General features: G+C 41.6%; 1 protein-coding gene across 5 annotated transcripts in view; it reads right to left on the bottom strand.

Moving 5' to 3' along the window:
* Positions 1 to 21,132, bottom strand: part of COLEC11 (collectin subfamily member 11) — a 37,652-nt gene extending 16,520 nt beyond the window's left edge. The window contains exons 1-4 of one of the 5 annotated variants that reach the window (XM_027641094.1): positions 20,102 to 21,132; positions 9,946 to 10,066; positions 6,340 to 6,513; positions 2,307 to 2,464 (exon numbers count right to left, since the gene is read on the bottom strand). In XM_027641094.1, the coding sequence (XP_027496895.1) occupies positions 2,307 to 2,436 (130 nt within the window). In that variant the 5' untranslated portion in view covers positions 2,437 to 2,464; positions 6,340 to 6,513; positions 9,946 to 10,066; positions 20,102 to 21,132. The remainder of the gene's footprint in view (positions 1 to 2,306; positions 2,465 to 6,339; positions 6,514 to 9,945; positions 10,067 to 20,101) is intronic. The other 4 variants (XM_027641096.1, XM_027641095.1, XM_027641093.1 and 1 more) reach the window with 4 other exon arrangements.
* Between the last annotated feature and the right edge of the window lie 3,953 nt (positions 21,133 to 25,085).

Genomic DNA, 25,085 nt, shown 5'->3' with positions numbered 1-25,085 from the left:
CACCTCTTCAGCTTCTATCTTCTGCCATTCTCATATCCCATGGTCTCCCTAATTTCTTCCATTTCTTCCCTGTACCTATTTTTCCCAAATCCTGACAGTGTCATGCCCAGTAGCAGTATGGTGGTCTGTTCCCCCACCATTGGAGATGTTGCTGGCACTCCAGCTGATGAGGAGATGGCGCAGATCTAAAAGCTGCAGTGAACAAATCCCACTGCATGGGAGCTGAAATTTGGGCACGTAGCCAACATCTGCTCAGTTTAAAGGAAGCCTTGGCCACCGAAATGGGTTGGAGTTGTGCCAGTGGGGGACAGCATTGTCACTTCTCTGAGCCAGTCCCTCTGACAGCATAGCTGGAGCATTGAGAGCTTTTTGGGGATTTCACATTAACTAGAGCTGTATCAGGCCATTTTGTGCTTCACTGAATTTGTACATCAATCTCTCTCAATTTTGCAAGGCTTACATCTCATGAAATGGAGTGAAATCATTAACGTATGATGGTTTTCAGGTCTATTTCTGCTTTCCAGGTTCAGAATTGCCTTTTGCCAAAGGGTCAGGGTCCTGCACTGTTTATACACTTCAGAAACCTCTGCTGTGTATAATAATAATAATAATGATCCTTGCACTAAAATGGTAATCATAGATGTTAATTTTGACTGATTACACAAATAAGGAAACTAAGGCAAAGAGGTCACAAAACTTGTCCAAGCCTGTCAACTTCTTTGAAATGAAAAGTCATTTCAAAGCTTCAGTCCCCAGTGCTGTGGAGTCTGACCCTTCAACTGATCTTTCATGTAATTTTGGACAACATATATTTAACTAGCTTGTGTTCTTCTCTGAAGTCACATTAACAGCACTATCTTGTGCCTTTTCCACGGTAAACATATTAAACAAATTACTCAAGTCTTAATCAAACCTCAGAATTGAGGATATAGTGTTGTTCTTTATAAGTAGGACATCTGCAGAAGGTCTAAATACTATTAAGACTTCAAAAGTCACTTATTGAAGTAAATAGAAAAAATAGCTTTTGGTTGAGTTCAGGCATCCAAAACTGCATCTATAATAATAAACAAAACAACAATAAATAATAATGAGTAAACAAAGGGCTTTTTTATTCCTAAAGTCAACTGGCCAAGCAGAGCCTGCACCCTACAGCCCAATTCTCTTGCTTCAAGCACAGGGTAGCAACACACAAATTGGGCAATGTCTAGAGAGGGCAGTTTACACTACAGCCAAATCTATGGCCAGGCTCTGCTCACAATTTAACTGTATGAACAACTGCAGAACAGAAGTGAGCCTTCTCTTACCAATCAGGTAACCAGAACAGACAGTGCCTGCAGCTCATACTATGTTCCTCAGGCAACTGGGTAAAGCCCAGGTTTGTACTAGAAAAGATTAATAGCTCACCTGATTAGGTGAGTTTTGTGATAGTACAAGGCAAAATTACAAGAAGAAAATGGAAGGTTCATTGTGTGGTTCTTAAAAAATGCTTTTTTGATATATTGTTAAGGATAAACTAATAGGATTTATGGGTTTTTTTTCCTTAGTTAACAAGTACTTCCCCACATTCATAGGCGCTAAATTCCAATAGAAATACTATAGCCTTCGCAAGGGAAATTACTGTTATTGACTAAACAGGGCTGGAATTTCACACTGTAATGGATGCTGTTGCTTTAAAATGCTAATTCTTCCCACTGGTTGATTTCTTATGTAAGGTATATTTTTTGCTATGAAAAGATCAATAACTTATTACACCATCTTCTTTGGGCAATAGTTTAGGGGTATATTTTATAAAAATGTTGTCTTTTCCCACAAAAACTACAGAAATGCCAAAAACCTAACTACTGTTTTCTTTCTACTAAAAAGTATTAGAGCTTTTAGAAATCAAGAGAATACAAACAAAATACTAGAAAACACAAAATACTTCACATTACATTGCAACATGGAAATTAAAACCTCTCCAGGTGTAATAAAGTAGGGCCTGATTTTGCAGTCTTTGGCTACATGTACCACTGTTGAGTATAAACCCAGAGAGAGCAACCAGGCAGTGTATCATAGTAACAAGCACTGCTGATCAGGAGCAAATTTGGGAGATTTGTATGCATTCTCTGAACCATGTTTATTTTAACACATTTAATTTCACCTTATGGACCTTAAAACTGCATTTTTAAGGAGGCTACAAATAGAACAAATAAGAGGGCAACTGAAAGGCACCTTCTTTGTCTCTGTTAGAAACTGTCAGTGGTGCAAATGAGCCTGTTAGAAGAAAAATATTAATATTTGAATAATGGAGTAGGGTTTCACATTACCTTTGAGGCCTGGAACAAGAATCTGAACAGAGCAGGACTCCTCTGCAATGTGTTGAGGATATCCAGACCTTAGTAGTGACAGGAAGGCAAGGCTAATTAGAGTCACCAAGAAAACCAGATCTCTCTTCATAATGAGCACTTACAGGTCACTGACTCCTAAACAAAAGAATGAGTAAACAGTTATAAGAATTCCAAAGACTCTCAACAGTTTCTGAACACATGCAGCATCCTTCTACTAACGCAATGTATTTTTGCATGCCACAATCCACACAGCATGAGAAGAACAGATGCAGTTCCTCCAAGCAGTTTGTGTGTTCCTCAGACACACATGCCACTTGCAGCAGCACATTTAGCAGTTTGTTTTGCCATTAGATTGGGTGAGATAAAGCTCAGAAGAAATTTAGTTAACAAGGAGATTAAGCAATGCTAATAATGGACAATTGTATGTTTGGGTTTCTCATTAGAGACAGGGATCTGGAAAGGTGAACAGAGAAAATACAGTATATGGGTTTAGAATCATAGAATTGTTTAGACCAGAAAAGACCTCTAAGAACATCAAGTCTAGCCATTAATCAGCAATGCCAAGTCCACTACTAAACCATGTCCCTAAGTGCCGCATGTACATATCTTTTAAATGTCCAGGCGTGGTGACTCAACCTCTTCCCTGGGCAGCCTGTTCCAATGGCTGACAACCTTTCCACAAAGAAATTTTTCCTAATATCCAGTTTAAGCCTCCCCTGGCACAACTTGAGGCCATTTCTTCTCATCCTATTGCTTGTTATTTGGGAAGAAAAGACCACAAACTCCTTTCAGGTAGTTGTAGAAAGCCATAAAGTCTCCCTTGAGCCTCCTTTTCTTCTGTCTAAACAATCCCAGCTCCCTCAGCTGCTTCTCACAGGACTTTGCGCTCCAGACCCTTCACCAGCTCCATTGTCCTTTTCTGGACACCCTCCAGCATCTCAATGGCTTTCTTGTAATGAGAGGCCCAAAACTGAACCCAGGATTTGAGGTGTGGCAAGTACAGGGAGACAATCACTGTGCTGGTCCCGCTGGCCACACTGTTGCTGATACAAGCCAGGATGCCATTGGCCTTCCTGGCCGCCTGGCCTTGCACTAAAAGATGTTAGTTCCTACTTAGAAAGAGTGGATACTGTTCTAAAGAGGCAAGTCAATAGAAGACGAAACTTCACTTCCCATCTACCTGAGCACTGGAATTATGCCCAGCAAATTGTCTGATACAATAGCCCTCATGTAAGTCATTGAGAGTGGAAAGTGGGTAATATTTCACTGTATCATGCAATGAAGTTACATCAGAGTCTTCAATAACTCCTGAAGAGGATAACCTTTGAAACATCCCCTTGTCCAAGCCTACAAGTGAATGGATTGCCTGAAATTAGGCTGTGAAGAGATGTCTCAGAAAATAACAGCACAGAAATGGAGTTTGTGTGAAAGGACCATCAAAAGACAGTAGTTAGGGGGCCTGTAGAAATACTTTCATAAAAGTGTTATTTATGTACTTCTAGTATGTTTTTCTAGTCTTTCTTTCACCAAAACTCTGTATTACACAAATAAGATGAAAGTCATATCAGGGTTTCAAGAGAAAGTACCTGTATATCATCTTTTATAGCTACAATACAGACGCGCATTTTATATCTAGAGCTATATTACTCTCTTCTCCCTGAATCTCTTCAAAAATAAGTCAAGTAAGATTAGGTACAGGTATGGGACCAGTACATGGTATGACTTAACATATTTGGGGTCTAGGACGGTGGAACTGTTAATTTTGGGATGATCTGAAGGTATTAAACAGCATAACAGACATCTTAGCAGCAAGACCATGAAGATGACTTTGAAGTTGCAGGAATAAATTGTTCCTCTGAATTACTGTCTAGTTTGTACTTCCATTATCCCCTAGGAGACTGCAGAAAGGGGGTCTGATGGGAGCAGATTTTATCTCCCTTCTCATGTGTGGAGGGTATGGCATGAGTCCCAGGTCAGGCTGTTCTGCCTCACAACACCCTTGCTACACCATCTGAAGCTACACCCACCCACACTGCAGAGAAGGGGGACTCCACAATACACCCCTAAGGTCTCACTGATCATCCAGATCTGGGGTAAAGACTTGTGAGCCCCTTTTGACCCAAATCTTTTCCTCATCTTTCCTTCCAAAGGAGAGAGAGCTGCAGCTAAAGGTCCATGCCTTAAAAAGGTGGTGTCTATGCTTGGGCCTGGGAAGAGCTCTAAGGCAAGAGATCTCAATACAGTCATAATCTAGTGAGCTACAGTGGGGCAGGAAATGCTAGGGAAAATCTCAGGTGCTGGGTAATCCTCCTATGGGGCAAGGGAGGAACACAGAAATCTGGGGATTTCCACAACACACCATGTGCTCCTCTAACGGGCCAGGCATGAACTGCTTCATAGACAAGCTTTGTCAATCTGAAAAAATATCCAGAAGACTGTGGAACTGCTGTTTAAATATTTAGGCCATGATAAGTTTAGTCACAATTGCAGCAATATCACTCAAGGCTTCTCAAGAGTGCAGGCAAAATTGACTTTTGCCACCCAATCATGAGGAACCAGAGTTAGAGGAGAGGGCATACCTTAAAATCAGGCATGGCCCATTAGAGTGGATCCAGAGGAGGGTCACAAATATGATCAGAGAAACGGTATCTCTCCTATGAAGATAGGCTGTTCGGCCTGGAGAGGAGAATGCTCTTGGGAGACCTCATTGTGGCCTTCCAGTACTTAAAATGGTCTTATGAAAAAAAGGAGAGTGACTTTTTACACAAGCAGACAGCGATAGGACAAAGGAGAATGGCTTTAAACTGAAAGAGGAGAGATTTAGATTAAATGCTAGGAAGAAATCCTTTACTGTGAGGGTGGTGAGGCACTGGAACAGGTTGCCCACAGAAGTTGTGGATGCCCCATCCCTGGAAGTGTTCGAGGCCAGGTTGCATGGAGCCCTGAACAACCAGGTCTAGTGGAAGATGTCTCTGCCCATGGCAGGGGGATTGGAATTGGAAGATCTTTAAGGTCCCTTCCAACCCAAGCCTTTCTATGATTCTATGATAAAGGTGAACACACAGAACAGCAATAGCTGGGGAGGAAAGGGAAAAGAAATGGAAATTTGGATGCCATGGAGAAGGAGCAACCAGGTCAGCTCCTCAAGGCTCTGACAGACAAAAGCAGCAGGAAAATATTTGCTGTGTTGCTGTCCTCTGCTGTTCTGAGGCTGGCCCTCTCTTGCCTATGCACAGGGACAGCCAGAATTACTAGAAATCAAGTCAGGCTGCTGGCCACTTTACAGCTATTTTCTAAGGTTATACAAATAATTTGAACACAGTCTTGATATATTTTTGAAGTATCAACATCTGTGAGAGCACTTTCCTCCAAAATACTTTCATGTGCATACTAAAATTACTTTACATACATTAAGCTCGAATCTGGCTACATCTCCCCAGGAGAAGACTCCTAATCCCAGAGTACAAGGAGTTGCATCCTGGTGTATCTTGCAGCCTAGAGAAGCTCACTGTATCCACCGTGGACAGTCCTACCTCTTTTTCCTGTCTGTGATTCACAACCATCAGCAAGTAAAAGAGAGAGCAACAAAAACTAGCCAGTAAAAAAGGTTGAGGAGAAGGGTGTTTCTCCAGATCTTCAAAGGTTTCTAAGGTCAGTCTTGGCATTTGAGTAGTTAGCGCTGGTTGACTAGAAAGTGAAGGGGTCCATAGCAGGAACAGCCTTCATAGTGCCAAGCTAGGGACCAGTGCTCCCTATAGGAAAACCAGTGAGTTGTGGTTGCAACAGTCAGCCAGGAGGATATGCCAGAGGCTTATGCCTGGAAGGCTCTTCCAGACACTTGAATGTAGGTGTTTAACCCTCAGCAGCAGCCACCCTTGAGAGAAAGGATTTGTGGGCTGAGTAAACAGAGGACGTGGGTCCTACCTGCCTCAGCCTGCAGGTGCCACCCCACAGCCCAGAAGAGCACCTGGTCACCAGTATGCAGGACATCCTAGGAAGGGCATCCCACCTTTTTTTTTGTAGCAGGGGCACTTCAGGATTCAGAAGATCAGACAGAGAGGCTTTCAAGCCAAGTGGTTCAGATACACAGCTGAAAGCCTGGAAATTAGGCAGTTTCAGCATGAGCACCCAGCAGACTGGTGATAAGGTTTCTTGATAGACAAGCTGGAGAGCAGAATTAAACAGCCTGAGATGGAAGAAGGAATTGAAATTAGGAGGGTGCTCCAGTCTCTGCATCAGTGAATAAAAGGCAGCATCATCTCCTCTGTCTGCATTTTATGAGGATTTAGATGTATTCAGACTCCAATTGAAAGATCAAAGACTCCAGGTATGTTAAATATTAATCTGCCTTTGCAAACTCCTACACAGCTCGGAAATGAGACAGACATTGAGAAGTAGAGAACTGTCAAGGCTGCTTGTTAGCTCTGCTCAGCAGCCAGATATGAAGGATTTTCTGGGGAAAACAAAACCTCCAATGAAGCTTCAGCACATTCCCCACTAGCTCTAGCTGCTGGGCTTACAAGCCTCAGTGACAGAGGAGGTACACCTCACCCTATTTTGTGTTAGGTAAGCTCACAGAGAAAACGGACTTGTTCTAGAAAAATTAGCTTCTTTAGTGTCAGTCAGGTCACAACACCCAGATCTGTACAAATGCTCAGGGAAATTACCTTGGTCTGAGAAGAGCCACTAACAGAAGAAATCTCTGAAGAGGTTGCAGATTAAATACTTTATAGAGTCTGCATCTGCAGTAAAGGGACACATTAGTAGTAGAAATAAAACCCAAAGCACTTTGGATATCACTTTCTCCACCTTTTCCTGCTTTCAAAAGAAACCTCTCCTGCAGCTAAAATTGCCTCATATGATTGAAATAAGAGTTTGATATCCAGGTATATGCCACAGCAGCATCTTTCATTTTAAAATCGTCAAAAATTCCTTGCCTTTCCGACCTATCTTCAAGTCCTTTCAGACTCAGATTCATAGAGGCATTTAGAAAACCAAGCCCCACTGAAAGTGGTCCTTAGAACAGGTACCAGCCTGTTTTTTAAAATGCCATCTTGGTCTCAGTATTTGGAGTATCTTCAGCATCAGTAAAACCAATGCCAGAGAGAAACCTAGAGATGTTCAGCATTTATAAAAGTATGAATGTTTTCTCACTGTCTATGCAGGGGTCAGAAGTTTAATTTGCAGCACTTATAATAGTGGCCATTAAATCAGTGTAAGTTGAAAGCACTGAAAAACAAAATTAGAAGAGGAGGAAAAGGCAGCATTTACTTAAAAAAAAAAAAAAATAGTAAAATGCCTCTATTTCCATTAGGAATGAAAACATATCAATGCAAACAGCACAACAATTTCCAAACAACTTTTGAGACCTGTCAGCTTTAGGAAATCTACCACACTTGACAAGAGAGAAGAGGCTTTACAAGCCAAACTTCAAGTGACAAGTCCTTGAGAGACCATCGAAGAACCCCCAAGGCCCCACAGGCTCACTCAAAACTGCTGCAGGACTGGCCAGGCCAGTTGGCCTCTAGCACTCCTTGAGCTCCCACACTTCCTCCCCAACACTGGATCGAAAACTTGGAGAACACTTCAGCCAGCAAATGCCTCATGCATGGAGTTCCCGTATCTGCCAGTGGCTGCTCCACAAGGGTCAGCAGCTTGTTACATGCTGTTATTTTGGATTTAGAATCAACAACACCGATGATCTGCCCAGTTGAAACCAAAGACTGAAAAATGCAGAAGGTAAATGATGCTTGCTGGCATTAGTGCTCAGCCAGCCAACAGTTATGGAGTAACTCTAATCCTCTGTATAATCCTATGGGATCTTTGAGCTGTTTTTATTTCACTATTACTGAGTTGTTTTCATTCTTATTATGATTTTTTGTTGTTATTTTTAAAACTATACTTTATTCTCAGGTATCTGAGCTGAATTATCTTTATTGTGAATAAAGTATGTTCCTAGTACAGACACACACATAAATCTGCAGAGCCACAGCCACATTTGGTGACTTTCCCAAGCAGGTTTGAGTCAGCACTACAGACATAGCAATAACTTTCAAGGGTTTTCACTCCCCTGACTTTTCAAGCCCTCATCATTCATGCCCCGACACCTCCCAGAACTATCTGGCAGCTTGTCTGTCCTCAAGCACCGTGGTAGGCCCTAAGCCACATTCTAGCAGATGCAACACATGCCCATAAAATCACGCCAGTGAAATAGCAGGCTGTGACACAGACCTCATGCTATTTCAAACATTTTGAACAGATGATTTAAATTAAATTAAGTCCCACGGTACAAGGGTACCACCAGTAGTCAGCACAGACTAGGGATAGGTTTCTGGGGGAAGCGGTGAGAGGCAGAAGGGACAAGCCTCCAGTGCTGTTCACACAAGCTGCTTTTCACCCCTTGGCCCAAGGGCTCCAGATCCTTCCCTGGGGAAGATGCCTTTCACACTAGAGACGAAACTTGTGTCACTGACCTCTTCTTTCTCCATTACAGCCTTGTTGATCATCCTAACCTACAGATGTTTTGTGTAGTTATGCTTTTACTTTATCTAAGCGTTTTCTCATTTGTCCTCCCAGCTCCCTTGTGCCTTACCTTGGGTAATCAAGAGTTCACCACTTAGCTAGACTATAAAAATCAGAATCAGTTACAAAGCTGTTTAAACAATGATCATTATCGTAACATTGCAATGCTCTCAAGTTAAATTCTACATGTTGATTTAAAGGTTGAAGCAATGGACTTGAAAGACTGAAAAAAAATCCCTAAATATTAATACTGTAGAATTGCAGAAAAAGAGGACCATAACTGCTGCAGTTACCAAGTCTCTGTGAAATCTATGGAGCATGGAGTAGTATAAAGCAGAGATATAACAGGTCCTGATGATGCTGAAGAGCAGCAACGTTTGTTGTAGAGGACAAAAGAGTGAGTCTAGCATTACCTAAAAACCTAACTGATAGGAAGTCTTTGGTTACTCCCCGAAGTGCACTTAATTCTGGCACAATAGAGCCGTTTCCTCAGCCAATATTTGTGAGGTATAAGGGACTATTAGTTCTGCCTGTACAATGCCTTTGACATATGTAGGAATAGTAGTCTCACTTTTCATCAAGAAGAATGTAAAAATTGAGACAAATTTTTCCTGATGTTGTTCTGCTGAAGTCAATGAATTCATGTTAGAATTAACTTACTGTAATCTGTGTTAAAAATATAAAATCAGGGCTTCAGGGTAAGATCAAAATAGTGCCAGAAGGGGGTAAGTATGTTTTCAAAACCTTTAACTAGAGGGAGATGGGACCCAGGTGCCAAATCTTTCCACAATATTTCTCTATGGTTTTTCAGTCACTAGAAAATAATGCTCAAGTAGAATTTTATCTTTATGTAAAATGTTGGTCAGATACAACTAAAGAGAATTTCTCCTGCAATGTTTAAATCAAAGTTCCTACTAGATTACAAGATCTCTGCTGTGTGCAGCTATATTTTACAAAAACAGTTTGCAGTTTTGGATGCCATCCTTAATATATGTCAGATCAAATTTTCTGTATTCTTTACCTCCCCAAAATGCCAAAAAAGACCCCAAACACACACAAAAAAAGCCCACAAAAACACCACCAACAAAAAACTTACCAGGGTTCAAATGTAGGTGTCAGTTCTTCTAAAACCTATGTCTAAACCATCTCAGTTCAGCCCCATTCCTACAAAGCATTGACATGAGTACCTGATGCTATTCCCACACATAGTTTTATTTCTGTAGGAAATAAAACACTAAGGATTCACCATGAAACAGTGAATACTGTGGAGAATGTTGCAGGGTACTTTTCTTTACATGAATAAATATATATTATGCACATATGCATTTGTAATTTTATTTATGAAGCTTTAAGGCATTGCTTTTCTTCCCTTCTCGTCCACAGAGGCTTAGGACTGGTTGCAGAAGTTCGGGTATTTGTGCAGTATTTAAGTGGTTAATACCCATTCAAGCAACTTATACTTTCCAACACATTATCACTCTCCAGGTGCTTGGAAGTTTTCCTAGGGGGGTCTGACAGTTGTTTTCTTGAGGGCACTGGACAGGTTCAAAAGGCAAACTGTGCATGGGGAGGGTGGTCCTAGTCCTGTAGCTACATTTTTGGAGGCACAGAGAACAGGCAGAAAGGTCTATCAAGGCCCCATCTGATCATCCCAGCCATGGCAGCAGTGGCACTTGCCTTTTGCACAACAGAAATGCCACTCAAGTATTGATCCAAAAAGTGTGAAGTACCAGTTATGGAACATCCTTAACTTAAAAGGATTTGAACCCACAGCTCCAGATCCCCAGGAGAGTAATTGCTAATATTGGGTGGACGCAGTCAGTGAAATTAGAATGCACTCAGGCATGCCACATTAAAGGATGGAAGGAAGTAGGGAAGAAGCCTGATGATGAAGCCAGCTCAAGCTTAGTGTGGTAGGACACTAGATTAAAAAGGGGAAAAATTAGTGTTCTCCCTTCCCTGCTTTCTGTTTTCATGTCCCACAATGGACTCACGTATAAACACAGGGGTAGATCAGGAATGCCCAGACAGAAGACAAAATCTAAGCAAAGCAGTTTATGAGGCTAGAGGAAGGGAAAGACAAGATAAGAGACTTAGAATGTAGATCACTAGTTGGAAAAACACAAAGCAAAAGTGAAAAACCAGAGGTCTGACAGAGAAAGGACAGATGACCAACAGCACCATTCCGGAGGGCAAGTGGACAGGAAAAATGTTTGCTTTTGGTTGCCACAGCATCCTACTGAGGAGAACAAACACAGAGCAGAAACAGCTTTTGTCCCCATTTTCTCACACATTAGATAAGTGACAGCTATTTTTAAAGGAGGTTCTAAAAATAATGGGAAGCTGCCTAAGAATAAAGACTGTTGCCCAGTTCCTCCCAACACTGCAAGTATGACACCTCAAAAAGTGAACCACAAGACAGAGCACAGCTGGCATTAGCAGATGCCTATTTATCAGAACAATTTTGTTTAGATACAGACCTCAAGCTGAGGCTAGTTATAAACAGACCCTTGGGTGGGATTTATCTGTTCAGGCTTAGGTGGTCAGTCTGAGAAAACCACCCTGAGCTCCCTGCATTACCAAGTCAGAGAAAGGCACCTTGGCACGTGGATACATTTCATCTCAACGCAGGATAGATAATTGACTCTGGAGGTACCTACTCATTGCCCAGTACGACTAGCTCAGCCTTGTAGGTAGGTGAGGAGTGTCCTACCATCACTAATTACCTATGTCAGTCTATGGGTGGGCTAACAGCAGCCTGGCTTCCTACAGCAGTCACATACTACCCTCCCCTTCTCTGTACTGTCACCAACTGCCAGCTGATCCCATCATGAGCTAGCACAGGTAGTAAGCTATTCTTCTTTCTGTAATGTTGTTTTTCTGTTGATTTAGATTCTCGGTTCCTGGTGAGGGTAAAATGGCCATCATTCCTGCAAAAATTATGCCAGGTAAGGAAAGAAATGCCCTTGGCAGCAGCTGAGATGGCCTTCAGTGTGTTGCTAAACTGTGCCCTCGCATGCCAGAAGCATACAGAAAGCAGAAAGATGCATAAGTGAAAGAATACAAAGGACTAAATTCACCAGAAAAAAAAAAGTCCAGCACATAATTAGAGTGGGAACATTTTAAAAGGAGGAGAGATATGGCAAAATACCAGGCTGCAATGGAAAATAATATCCAGCAAAAGATACAGACCATAGGAAGTAGAACGACATCAGGCATTTTGCAATAGCATGCAAGCCACTAAGAGTCATGGAAATGATCCAAGGGTGTTATCCTCAAATGACAAGCACATACTTCTTGGAATTATATCCTCAACATAACAAAACACCATGGTACATAAGCATGCATGATCAAAATCTGGCATTTGAACTGGGGCAGTATCAATGCAATTTCAACAAAAGGTTCTTTTTGTTCTCAGGCTGGGAGATGAAATAACACTCTCTATGTGATCCTATGCTGAAACTTTCCTAAAGGTTTTCAAAGGCAAGTCCTGCCTGATCAGCCCAGTGGCCTTCTATGGTGGAGTGACTACATCAGTGGACAAGGGAAGTGCTACAGAGGTCATTTATTAGGACTTCTGTAAAGTCTTTGGCACAGTCCCCCACATCATTGTTCTCTCTAAACTGGAGAGAGATGAATTCGATGAGTGGACTGTTAGATGGATAAAAAACTGATTGGATGGTTCCATCCAGAGGGTTGTGGTCAATGGCTCAGCGTCCCAATGGACATCAGTGATAAGTGGTGTCACTCAGGGGTCTGTGTTGGGACCAGTTTTATTTAATATCTTCTTTAATGACATTTGCAGATGACACACCTGAAGGATGGGAGGCCATCGAGAGGAATCTGGACAAGTTCAAGAAATGGGCCCATGGGAATACCCTTGGTTCAACAAGACCAATTGCAAGGTGCTGCACCTGGGTCAGTGTAACCCCCAGTATCAATCCAGGCTGGGGGATGAACAGATCGAGAGTAGCCCTGCCAAAAAGGACTTGGGGGTAGTGCTGGTGGATGAGAGGCTGGACATGAGCTAGCAATGTGCACTCAAACCAGAAAGCCAAACGTGTCCTGGGCTGCATCAAGAGCAGTGTGGTCAGCAGGTCGAGGGAGTTGATTCTGCCCCTCTACTCTGCTGTCATGAGACCCCACCTGCAGTGCTGCCTCCAGCTCTGCAGACCCCAGTACAGGGGGGACATCGACCTTTCACAGCAAGTCCAGAGGAGGCCACCAAGATGATCAGAGGAATGGAGCACCTCTCCTGTGACATAAGGCTGAGAGAATTGGGATTGTTCAACCTGGAAAAGAGAAGGTTTCAGGGTGACCTAATTGCAATTGCAGCCTTACAGTACCTGAAGGGAGCCTACAAGAAGATGTGGAGACTTTTTACAAGAGCATGTAGTGACAGGACAAGGGGGAAAGGTATCAAACCAGAGTAGGTTTAGATTAGATATTAGGAAGAAATTTTTTACTGTGAGGGTGGTGCAGCACTGGAACAGGTTGCCCACAGAAGTTGTGGATGCCCCATCCCTGGAAGTGTCCAATGCCAGGTTGGACCAGGTTTTGAGCAAACAGGTCTAGTGGAAGGTGTCCCTGCCCATGGTAGGAGGGCTGGAACTAGATGATCTTTAAGGTCCCTTCTAGGGGCCCTTCCCAGGTCATTCTGTGATTCTACGATATCTTCAATGGAGAAATGACAGCTGACCTTCATAGCAATAGTACTACCCAATGTCCTTTTTTTCTTAGAGTGTTGACACACCTTTCCAAGTGCAGATAAGGGAAAGAAGGCAAAAGAAAGGGGAACCTATCTAAACAGCTCCCCACGTTAACAGAAAATATATGGTTGGTACACAGAAATGGTTGTAGAAGCAAAACGCAGTGGGCAAATAAACAGGGTTTTATGGGTCTGATGTGACTCAGTAGAAGCACACACAAAGACACAATTCCAGCAGACAACTAGACATTGACAAAGTTCTCAGAAGTCAAAGTATTCTCACACTAATATGCTACAGCAGACTTTCACTAATCAGTCTAATATCAGTAGCAATAGTCATAACCCTACTTAAAAGGCATGCCAAATGGAACCTAGCTGAAGGAATATCTTCCAGTGGCAAAATTTCCTACAGCAGCTCTTACACAGACCACAACACCTGTGCTCAAAATCCTTTGCTATGTACAATGCACCAGTTGACAAATATTTTTAAAAATGAAAAAGAGTAAAAGTGACTGTATTCAGTGTGAGATGCTTTTGACAATCTCATCTCAGTTTGAAAAAGAAATATGAATTCAGGAAAAATAGACAGAATGTGTTGAACACAATTTGAAAACAAGCGTGTTTATCTGAATTCATATAACCTGAAGGTGCTACTTCCCTGACCTGTATACCATGATGCTTCTGCTACCAAAAGATTCTTTAGGATGATAACTCCCTTTGGGAATTTTTCATTAAAGTCCTTTCATCTAACCAACTGCCCTGAGAGATTTCTCTATTTTAATAATGTACATTTCTAGGGAATAATACAACAAGCTATGTTAGTAAGTGATAACTACTGGCATCTCCATCTGCTTTGGTACTCAGCAAATTCTCTAAGAATAGCAGCAGATGCACCTTTCACACAGTTAGAACATGACCACAGGCCAGCTGTGCACAAATTAAGAAGCTGCAGAACAGCTAAGCAGTGATCACTTGAACCTCCACTTGTGTCCGTTCAGAATTTATAGGGCATGTACAGGAAAAAAACTAATGCTACTGTTTTGATTTTGCAGCTACCAGTAAAATAAAAGGCTTCAGAGGAGTTAAAGAGTACACTAACCTGAAATCCCAACATCTGCCAGTTGACTTAAGAAAAGGAAGAATGAAGGACAAAAATGACATGTGTCGCAGTTACTCAGTGCTGCCAAAATGATGGCACCAACTCTACACATAGAGGAAACTCCACGTACCCAACACTGTAGTTGCAACATTTAACATTGCCTTCCCTAAAATTAAGGAACAATGGGAATGCAATCACGTGTGAATTAAATCTGAATGGGAAAATGCATGTTTAAACACAGGGTTGCTTAGGAGACAGAGTAAAAACTGTCAGACCAGATGTGGTGAGTTGATCTTGGCTGGATGCCAGGTACCCACAAAGACATTCTATGGGTTTTACATAAGTCATAAAAAGTAGAGAGTGACTAAAGACTTTTCGACGCGCCAAAATTATATGAAAGGCAATTCTGACACATGGCCTGGGTTGGAAGGGACCTTAAAGATCACCTGGTTCCAATCCCCCTGCCATGGGCAGGGACACCTTTCACTAGACCAGGCTGCTCAGAGCTCTGCCTAACTTAGCCTTGAACAGTTACAGGAATGGGGTATCCAAAACTTCCCTGGGCAACATATTCCAGAGCCTCACCACCCTCACAGTAAAGAATTTCTTCCTAATATCTAATCTAAACCTACTTTCTTTCAATTTGAAGCCCTTTCCCCCTTGTCTTGTCACTACATGCCCTTGTAAAAAGTCTCTCCACATCCTTCTTGATGGCTCCCTTCAGGTACTGGGGAGGTTGCAATTAGATCACCCCAAAGCCTTCCTTCTCCAGGTTGAACAAACCCAATTTGTGATGATATTGAAGAGGAAAAGAAGAAAATCTCCAATAAAGAGGTTTTTCAGCTGCAGCTCTTAACACAGCTCTTGTTACATCACCTCACTTTATCTCCACATTAGCTTTAAACTTTGAGTTCACTGCACCTGCGGGTGCTGCCTACAGATCCATTGCCCTGGAGTCTCCCCAGCATGCATGATGAGCCCTTCTCTTGCTCTGCCACATGTTCTCAGTATCTGTTTCCTTAACATTTCCTGAACGTAGCTCTACCCCAGTGAGCCATCAGAGACCTGTTTTCTCATTAACACCATTCTGACAAGGAAGTTCATTGAGACACATTTTTCTTTTCCTATGTAATAAGACATTTTTTGCTGTTCTCTGGGCTAGGCCTTCATTACATTCTTGTCTGATGTTTTTATCTTGATTGGCCATAATTACTGTGCCATCTAACATTTCCAGTTCTTTCACATAAGAATTTTTAAAAGCTCTTTGTTTTAATTCCCAAAAATTAGATGATCTCTTACAAATCTTTCTCTGATGATAATCAAAAATTCTACTTACAAGTAGAATAAAAATTATAAAATCACTTATATTGTTTTGTCCTTCCAAATGAGCAGATTGACCCTGGCATTCAGACCACATGGAGATCAAATCAACATCTGATCCATGGTCTCTTGAAGGCCCATGGATCATTTCTAAAGAGTCCACTAAAGATGCATAAATGCATGCCTATTTTCAGCAAGTTTCAGTATCTGCTAAAATCATCAGCACCATAACAGGAGATTTTGGGGTGATCCACAACTAAGCCTGATAATCACTCAAATTAAACTGAAAATCTTAGAGTGTTGTCTGTAGGAATGTTTTCTTGTTATTATTTATACTTATTCTGCAGTTAGTAAGCAAGACAAAAAGAAAATAATCACAGAGTGAGCCACGCTTAAGACTAGACAAAGACAGGCACCAGGAACCTAAGCACACCTATGTGTGCACAGCTTTGCTCTTCAAGATCCCTACTCAAAAACCAGTCAAAGCTGAGGCAGTTTCTCTTTCCACTCTCCATCCTTTGCCCACATTCTTCACCCCTAAACCTCCAGATGAGAGCTGCTTAAGTCAATACTACCACTGAATCTGTACCTGTGGCCTCATCCCATGTTCAAAGCATCCAAAAACATCTCCTAACAATTCAGCCACCTTAAGAGGCAGTAGGTTCCTGTGGTTTTATTGGAAAACTTGAGCACCTAAGCTTTTCTAAGTGCACAGACCAGGGATAGTCAACATCTTGCCTGAAGAGAACAAGACACTATTCTCCCACCTAGTCCTTTTATGCCCATCAAGAAAACATACCCAAATTCATTCAGTCTCCTCTAAGCACATGATAAACGGGAAGGATAGAAAACACTGCCATTCCCTTCTAAAACATGGTGGGGACATGCCATTCTCTTGCAAGCTAGCTTCTTATGCAGGCTAGCTTCTCATGCCAAAGGAATAGACTTCCCTGGACTGTTTAGACCTTCTCTTTTTTCTTGTATAAATTCAAAGCAGTATCAACAATCCGAAATTGCCTTGGGAGCTGTGGACACAATCCACAGTGGTCCCATTTCCAAATTACTATGTTGGTTAGAGACAAGGGCACCTTTTCAGCAGATGGGAGGTGGGGGTTTGAAGCAGTGCAATGAGCTGCATCTGGATCTCCTGTTTCCCAGATAAGTGGTCCCAGACAGTATGTTATTACATGATAGTTGGGTAGCAGCAGTTCATTTTTCAAAGAGAACTGTACAAAACTCTTTTCTCAGAGCCATTTTTCAAAGCCTCCATGCTTGAAGGAAAACTGGGCACACACATTCAAGGCAAGCTTCCACCTCCTGGAACTTGAGTTTCTCCAGGCACTTGGCACTAGAGATAGTGAATTTATCCACTCCTGCATCCAGCAGAGGGAATCATGAAGGACCTCTCTCACAAACAATTTTCAGACAGCTGCTGTGGCCCTCACACACTTGGTTGTCTGTGGTGAGTCACCTTCTTCAGCACATAGGTCTTCTCCATTCACTCCATATAACAGCTAAACATTGCTGATTCTTGGTCTGGAGCCTGGTATCGACCTTGCAGCACTGTGACACTTTGTTCATGTCTGTGCTTCACTCATGTGCTGTACTATTGGACTAGATGATTTTTTAACCAACCCAAACCATTCTATGATTCGTTGCAGAAGGAAACCAATGTAAACCCTAAAACTCCCCACCATCTGTCTTACTGCTCTGTCCTGGCCTCCAGGACACCCTATGGAACTTCTAACTAACCTTCTGATACAGTTTTGAGGCAGTAGCATTCGAACAGTCCCAGCAGCTAAGGAACCCTGGATCCTAATGAACAAGTAAGAGACTGGTGCACTAACAAAGAACTTGAGCAGACCAACTTCCATTCTTTTCTTGTCTACAGACATCTTATACAACTAAAGGCAAATCACCCAGGACTACATTTTTCTGAAGAGACACTTAAATGGGTGAGATGAGACCTTGCTGGGTTTTCAAAAATCGCCTCTTTCGAAAGTTTCAGGTTCCTACTAGGTTGTTTGCCTCTTGACTTCAGAGTTCTTAAAAGATCTTAAAATTCAGCCATGCTCCCTTGCGTTTTTCTGTTCTGAATATATAAAATGGAGCACGTTTAGCACAAAAGTTGGCAGAAGCACTAACAAAGCCTTAGAAACATGTACAGTTGTTTGCATGGATAAAAACGTCAAAAGGCTTTAAACCTTCTACTGACATATTACTCTGTTTTGAAGGGTCCTACTCTCACAGCTGAAAAACAGGATGGCTCGTGCAAAACAGAAGGAAGGAGTCGAAATTTAAGAAGCTGCCAACTAGTTATTGACCAGCTGATGCCTTATGAGCCCAGTCTGTGCCTCTTTCACTAGACTACCTTTTCCAAAATACATCTTAACACTCCTTTCATCAAGGGAAATTAAAATAGCCAGACCCTGACCACACAGCTGTATGGGAAGCATGGTTCAGCTGTGAAGTTCAGCCAGTAGTGAAAGGCAGTGCAAAGCACAAACTACGCTTCCCCAGAGAAACCATGAGAATATTTTTGGCTAAACGCTCCTGGTTTTCAGCCAAAATAATGTGACAAAAGAACTAAACTATCCCAGAGAACTGACACTTTACTTTAAAAAGGTATTTTGCCAGAAGTCTTCCTCCTTTAAAAGGATTCTGGCTCAAGAGTTTCTGAACAGCCCTAAAGATGACTAAATAAGAGCTTTAGAAACAGTGTAAAATCACTCAAAAGTAATCAGAAAAAATAGTTTTGAACATAATGTACAGTTACAAATTACACAGTAGATTTCTGCTGCTTCCACACTGCAATTCTCTGTTGACTCTGGGACTATGCCATGTTTAAAATGCCATTTTGACTATGAATTTAAGTTAAATATTTTCTTTCATACATTAATCCAAACAATAATTTCATTGTAACAAATACATCTAAGAATTTTATGAAAGACAGTCCAAACATTTTTAAAAGGAATACTCAGCTTGGAAGTCTAACTTCTTGTCTACAACATCAGAATACCTTACCGATGCTGCATAAGTAACATACTAAAATTTTAGGGATGGTATCACTGTTATAAGTGAGACCTTTAAATCAGTGTTTGTATTGTATTTTCTGATCACTATAATGCCTTAAATGTTCATGATCATGTAAACAATTATATAGATATGAAATATAAAAGATCTCAGCTACAGAGAGGAAAACATAGGGCAACAGTTTTTACATTTGCCATATTTTAAAAATCTTTCAATACCCAAGGGTCAAAGTTGTAGTATTTCCAGTCCAGTTGCTCTCTTTCACTATATGGCAAGTAAAGTTGGGTAAGATTCTCCACATCTATTTGATTTCGCTCGAAAACAATCCCCCTTCAGAATTTCACTGCCTATACTGAGCACATATATATGTACGCACAGAGGTCAGAATGGAAACTCACAAATCCCTTATGAATCTCAATTTTTCATAGCTCACAACTGAAAAGCAGACATACATGCCCTTCTGCTTACCAAAGTATGGTTTATTCTCATATTCCTGCTCATTTAGAACAAGATTTTTTATCTTTATACATCCTTATATCTCATTAAGCATTTCTGCATAGTACTACTTCCAACATGATTTGGTTTTCATTGAGATTGCTCTTAATTATCCAGTGGTGTAACTCCAGCTCTTACTGGACCTTCTGTCATGTTTCACTTCTGCAATGCCAGCCTTGCAGCTGTATTAAAAGATCACTTTTTAAAGCAGAAAACAGAGAACTGCCTATATCTGTTACCAGTAATTACAACCCGTTAATGAAGTAAAATAAGTTTCAATTGTAGAAAAAGTTAAAATTCATATACTGCTTTGTCCTTCCCTGCTAAATGGAAAGTGAGCTCTTCCAATGGCATTTGTATATTTTAAATACAACCCCCCTTAAACGAAACAGGAATTCAGTGATCTAACCCACATGGGTGCTTCACAGTAGAAAGGTCCAGTGTTACCCGATAGATATCAAGCTCTTTTTTTCCTTACCTTCCCTTACTATTTGGGGATTGTCAATCATATTTTGTCTTATACAAGGCAGCCCCCTAACAAACACAGACTTTTTCCTCTACTTGCTTCTACAGAATTAAAGCATAAAAGTCTCTTACCTTATGGCTGCTGAGAAAATGGGAACTGCAGAATGCTCTGTGCCTGCAGGGACACTGCACAGATGAACCTCATTGCTGCTGTTTACAGAAGTCTGACAGTTTTTAATTTGAAAAGAGGTTGTCTTTTGCTTTTCGACAGTTCAACAAATCAGACAAAACAGTTGCAAGTGTTATCTGTAAACAGCTTCCTGTTTGAAATAGATCAGCTGTCCTGCAGGATAATAATTAGGAAAGAAGTGTGGGAAAACTGAAGAGGTCCATGATGTAAGCTTTTTATTTTGGGAATGTACTTTTTTGGGAATGCACTCTTACTTTCCCCTCCTCCTCTCTAGCAGAGAACCCCTTTTTAACCATTTACATCTATTCAGCTCTAAGCCATGCATGCACACTGCCCCAGCACAACACTTTTCTTGCTTTGCTTCAGCAGATATGAAAACATATGAAACACAGCAGCAAGTGTGAACATCTTGCATGGATAATTAACACACTTTCCCCTTACTGAAATTCTCTGTTCTTGCCATTGCCTGCAGCATTCTTGACTTGAGTAAAACATGCGACTATTTCAGAGTCACATCTCAACACTTCACAACAACGTAAGTGCTGAATTATCCACATGGTAGGCATCTTCACAAATTATTTCTTTTTGAAACACCTTTTGATATCACTTTTGTGATATCAAAAATAGCTTCTAAATAAACAACTCTGATTTTTACCTTAAACAGCTAGACTAGTTTGAGCCCTGGGTAAACCACAGTACTCCACATATGTTCAAGCAGGAAAAAAACTGGGGCCAGCTGCCTGTGGTAAGTGGGATTTTGAGAACACCCCCCACTGTTACAGAAGTTTATACTTCAACACATATAAATGGCTTCTCTCAGTTTCCAGAGCAAATAGAGAGTAGCACGTATGACTATACCAATTAATACTCCCTAATGAATAGCTGCTATATTTGTAAGACAGTAGCTCTGATAGCTACAAAAAAGGCTTGTGAATTATCTGTCTGCCCCCTATGCTCACAGTTTTTCCAGCTAAGGTTTGAGGGGTCATGCTGTTAAGCAAGCACCCAGAGGGCTGGGAGCCTGGGTAACTCCCAATATGTGACCTCTTACTGGAAGAACAGGATTGGGACTTAAGGGCAGTAGCAGGGGGTTCTTTTCCATCTTCCACAGTCCCAAGATCAGGAAAGTATTAGAACACAGAAAAGGTTTTAGACTGAGAGACTTGAGGACACTGCAGTAGAATCACGTGTGTGTTCACCTTATCACCTCTCAGATCTACTCTGGTGGAAGGCATAGGTCCACTCCACTGAGAATTTTGTGGTGGGGCTTCCAATACAAGCTGATGACACATAGCACTAATGCACTCTTTTCCTGCTTTGCTCACGAGATTACGTATCCTCTCTCCCCAGCCCTGGGGTGTACAACTTCCTTACCCACCACAGCTCATGATTTTGCAGCCCACAGCAAAGCACACACTGACCAGCTTTGCTGGTAAAGATAAAAAACAGGTACAAAAAGAGGTAGTGATGTCTCATACTCAGGACTCCCTGTGGACTACCTTCATAAAGGCAGACCTCTCCTAAACCACCGTTTCCATGTTGGACTGGAACCTAGCTACCCCCCTCCATTGCTACAGACTCCTGTATTTTAACACACAACAAATGGTCATGAAAAGTTAAGAACCAATGATCACTTCCAGATCACATCAGTAAAGAAAGGACAAAATGGTAGAACATGAACATAACTGTGTAAAGAACACACAACTCTAATTTGAAAGTTTGGGGGATTTTTTTTTTTTTGCATATAAGCCCCATGAGTTCAGTGGGAGCAGGAGGCAATTAGCAGGATTGGGCCCTTGCAGCAACTTTGTTGGCAGCAACTTGCCAAGAAAAACATTTTGTGTAAAGAATGCAGTAAAGTGACTGCAGTCCAAGCCTTTGAAGATCATATTACCATGGCAAAGACAATTCCATTTACATACATATCTACTCTCCCTGTAAACATATGCAAATAATTTTGAGGCCAGAAAAAGAATTCAAGGGAGAAATAGAGCCATTCAGGAAAAGTTAGTAGAAAAGGTAGGATTCAACACTGGGGATGGAGAAGTGAAAACAAACATAAATTAATGGAATTCAAAAGGAAAGGGTAAACACTATAAATGCAGTAGAAGTGCTTTCTCTAGGAAAGGGAAAAATAAGTAAGTACATAGTTTTCTTCCACGTAAGAGGAAAAAGGCATAGTCCCTATACAGAAGGGCATAAATAACTTTTGCCCACCCTGAAAACCAAGTGGAAGCTGTGTAGCCATATTGCTTACATCATCTAAATCAGGCTACTCTGTGCAAACTGGGGTTCTGATGCACGGACCAAACGGGAGCAGCTCAGGCCATCAGCAGGTTGCAGTAGCTGTTGGCAATTAAGCTAAAGTTCTTTATTATGTTAACATGCCTGCCTGAGACACTGTAGCACCTAAGAGCTGATTCAAAAGACTTTCAGCCGCCCTTGCTGGATGAAGAGGGACAGCCTCCAGAGGCTATGGTATACTAGCCCACACAGATGAGCAACAAACTCTTGGACTAACTGAAACACAAAGAGGAAGCCTACACAGAGTGGAAGTGAGGACAGGTAGCCTGGGAAGAATACAGAGAGATTGTCTGAGTAACCAGGGGTCATGTTAGGAAAGCTAAAGCCTCAAGAGAATTAAAAATTAAAATCAGGCCAGAGATGTCAAAGGCAACAAGAAAACCTTCTTTAGGTACATCAGTGATAAAAGGAAAATGTGGGTCCTCCTTGGTAAGGAAATAGGATACATGCTTACCTGGGACATGGAGAAGGCCAAGGTACTCAACAACTTTTTTGCTCAGTCTTCACCAGTGTGAAGTGTTCCAGCCACACCTGATTCTCCCTTGGGTTTAGCAAAGCATCCAACAGTATCAGCAACATTCCCAGTCAGATATTCCCAAGGGATGAAAATTTCCAATGCCCAAACTCCTTAATAAATCAATATCTGAGCTCAATTGCTTGAGTTCAGTTTATTGCAGGCCATCACAAATGCTGTTCTGGCTCTTGAAAGTAAGGGCTGCCTCACTAACCAGCCCTTAGTAGGCCTCCCAGGGCACTCAAAATACTACCAGAAGAGGCAAGGAGATGCAGGACTCCTCCATGGTACAGACTTGCACACAGGCACACGGAGTGAAAACCCTCCACTGCTCTTGAGATAAATAATGATGTGTCCCATTCCCTCTGGCTTCACATAACAGTAACTGCTTAGCCACGCAAATAGGAAACTCTAATAAACATTAAGATATGTTTATTATATAAACATATATATATAAACATGTCTGGTAAAAACCTGTCTGTAGATTTATCCCTCTGAAGATATCCATCCGAATCACTTTCCTTAGCACAGCCCCAACACCACTGCACCTGTCTGTGGGCAGGTAGACACCAGCAGCTATCCTTACCACCTCTGCTGTGCAATACATGAGATGTATAGTGGGAAAGATCAGTCCAGACACAGTAAAACACAGCATTAATTTTATTTGCAGCTGTGTAAAATCTGGCCTTCAACTTCATTAGTGATGTTGCACTAACGTTTTTTTTTGCACAAAATTTATAAGCAGCATTCACTGCAGCGGTAGTGCTTTTTCTGTTAGTCCTCATCTCTCAAACTGAAATTCTCTTCAGTGCTTGGATTTAATTCTATCTTTGCTGCTCCAGGGGCAGAACACAACTGAGCCAGACATGTTAACTCAATATTCAATAATGAAAAACGTTAGCTATTCATCAGTTAGCAACAGCGAGCAGCAAGCGCATGTTGTTAAGATAAGAATGATTTTCCTGAAAACAAGAAAGAGTAACAGTAACTGGAAGGCAGAGGAGGAGATACCTGAAGTCACAGACTGTAACAAATTCAACAAACTTTATCCTCTTGAAGGCAAGACATAAATAAGATCCTTTACCTGTTGCTCTCTGCAGGGAACAGAGCACTAGTACAAAGAGATTTCATGTCACTTTTCTCTTGCTCTCAGCAGAAGGCAGGTTTTTCACAGGAGCACCCTTAAGGCAGGGAGCAAAGGGCAGAGCAAAGTCACTTGATTAAAAAGCAGTCAAGCACTGATCAATGTTGCAGTCAGAGCCCTGTGGAGGAGAGGAAAACTCATACTCCCACAGCCTGGCACCACAGTCTTCTTTCTGTGAGGCTTCATGACTTTCTGTAATCGGTACCTTTATCTCTGTCATTCTGATACACTTCTAGTGGCTGAGATAGCACATCCCACAAAGTAGAAAAGGTCTAGCTTTGGGCATTGCTCTGACTTCCAAATGTGACCAAGAATCAAACTCAGGCCTCCCACTTAAAAAATTCAGAAAAAACAAAAGCATAGGAAATAGATTTCAGTCCACAATGCAGGAGTGATAGGACTTCCTTCACACACTACTGGGAGTATTGCTACACTAAAACTCACCAGTTGTTTCCACCTGCACTCAAGAGGGGCTACTCAAACATGATGTTATCATATATTACCATATTAATACAAGATAGGTTAAGCACTTACCACCCAAAATTTCAGCAAGTTCTGCCACACTAGAATTGTGACACACCTACAGACCTTTTCAAATTAAAATCAGGGCACAGGCTTCCATACAGACAAAAAATATTTGAAGACATTTGTGAAAGGCTGCACATGAAATAAACAACTAAAGCTCTAATATCAGGTGGAAGGCTCAAGAGCACCTAACAGATGCAAAGGCTTTCCTTGCTTCTCATTTGGGGCTACTACAGGAAAGAACTGGTCTTTTCATACTGTTCAGTATGTGGCTGTCTCTTCACATTGATACCACTCACATACTACTGCTGCACAGGGTCTTAGTACAGAATGCCCCCGTTTTCACCTAGACCAGCTGATAAAACTCAGTGAGGAATCACATGTTCAGAGTTCAACTGTGCCAATATATGAAAGATACAGGAAAAAGTCTAGCATCATC

Source organism: Corapipo altera, unplaced genomic scaffold (genome assembly GCF_003945725.1).
Source record: "Corapipo altera isolate COAL_440 unplaced genomic scaffold, ASM394572v1 46, whole genome shotgun sequence".
Classification (NCBI taxonomy): domain Eukaryota; kingdom Metazoa; phylum Chordata; class Aves; order Passeriformes; family Pipridae; genus Corapipo; species Corapipo altera.
The sequence above is the reverse complement of the archived record's forward strand: the minus strand, read 5'-3'. Positions and strand labels throughout refer to the sequence as shown.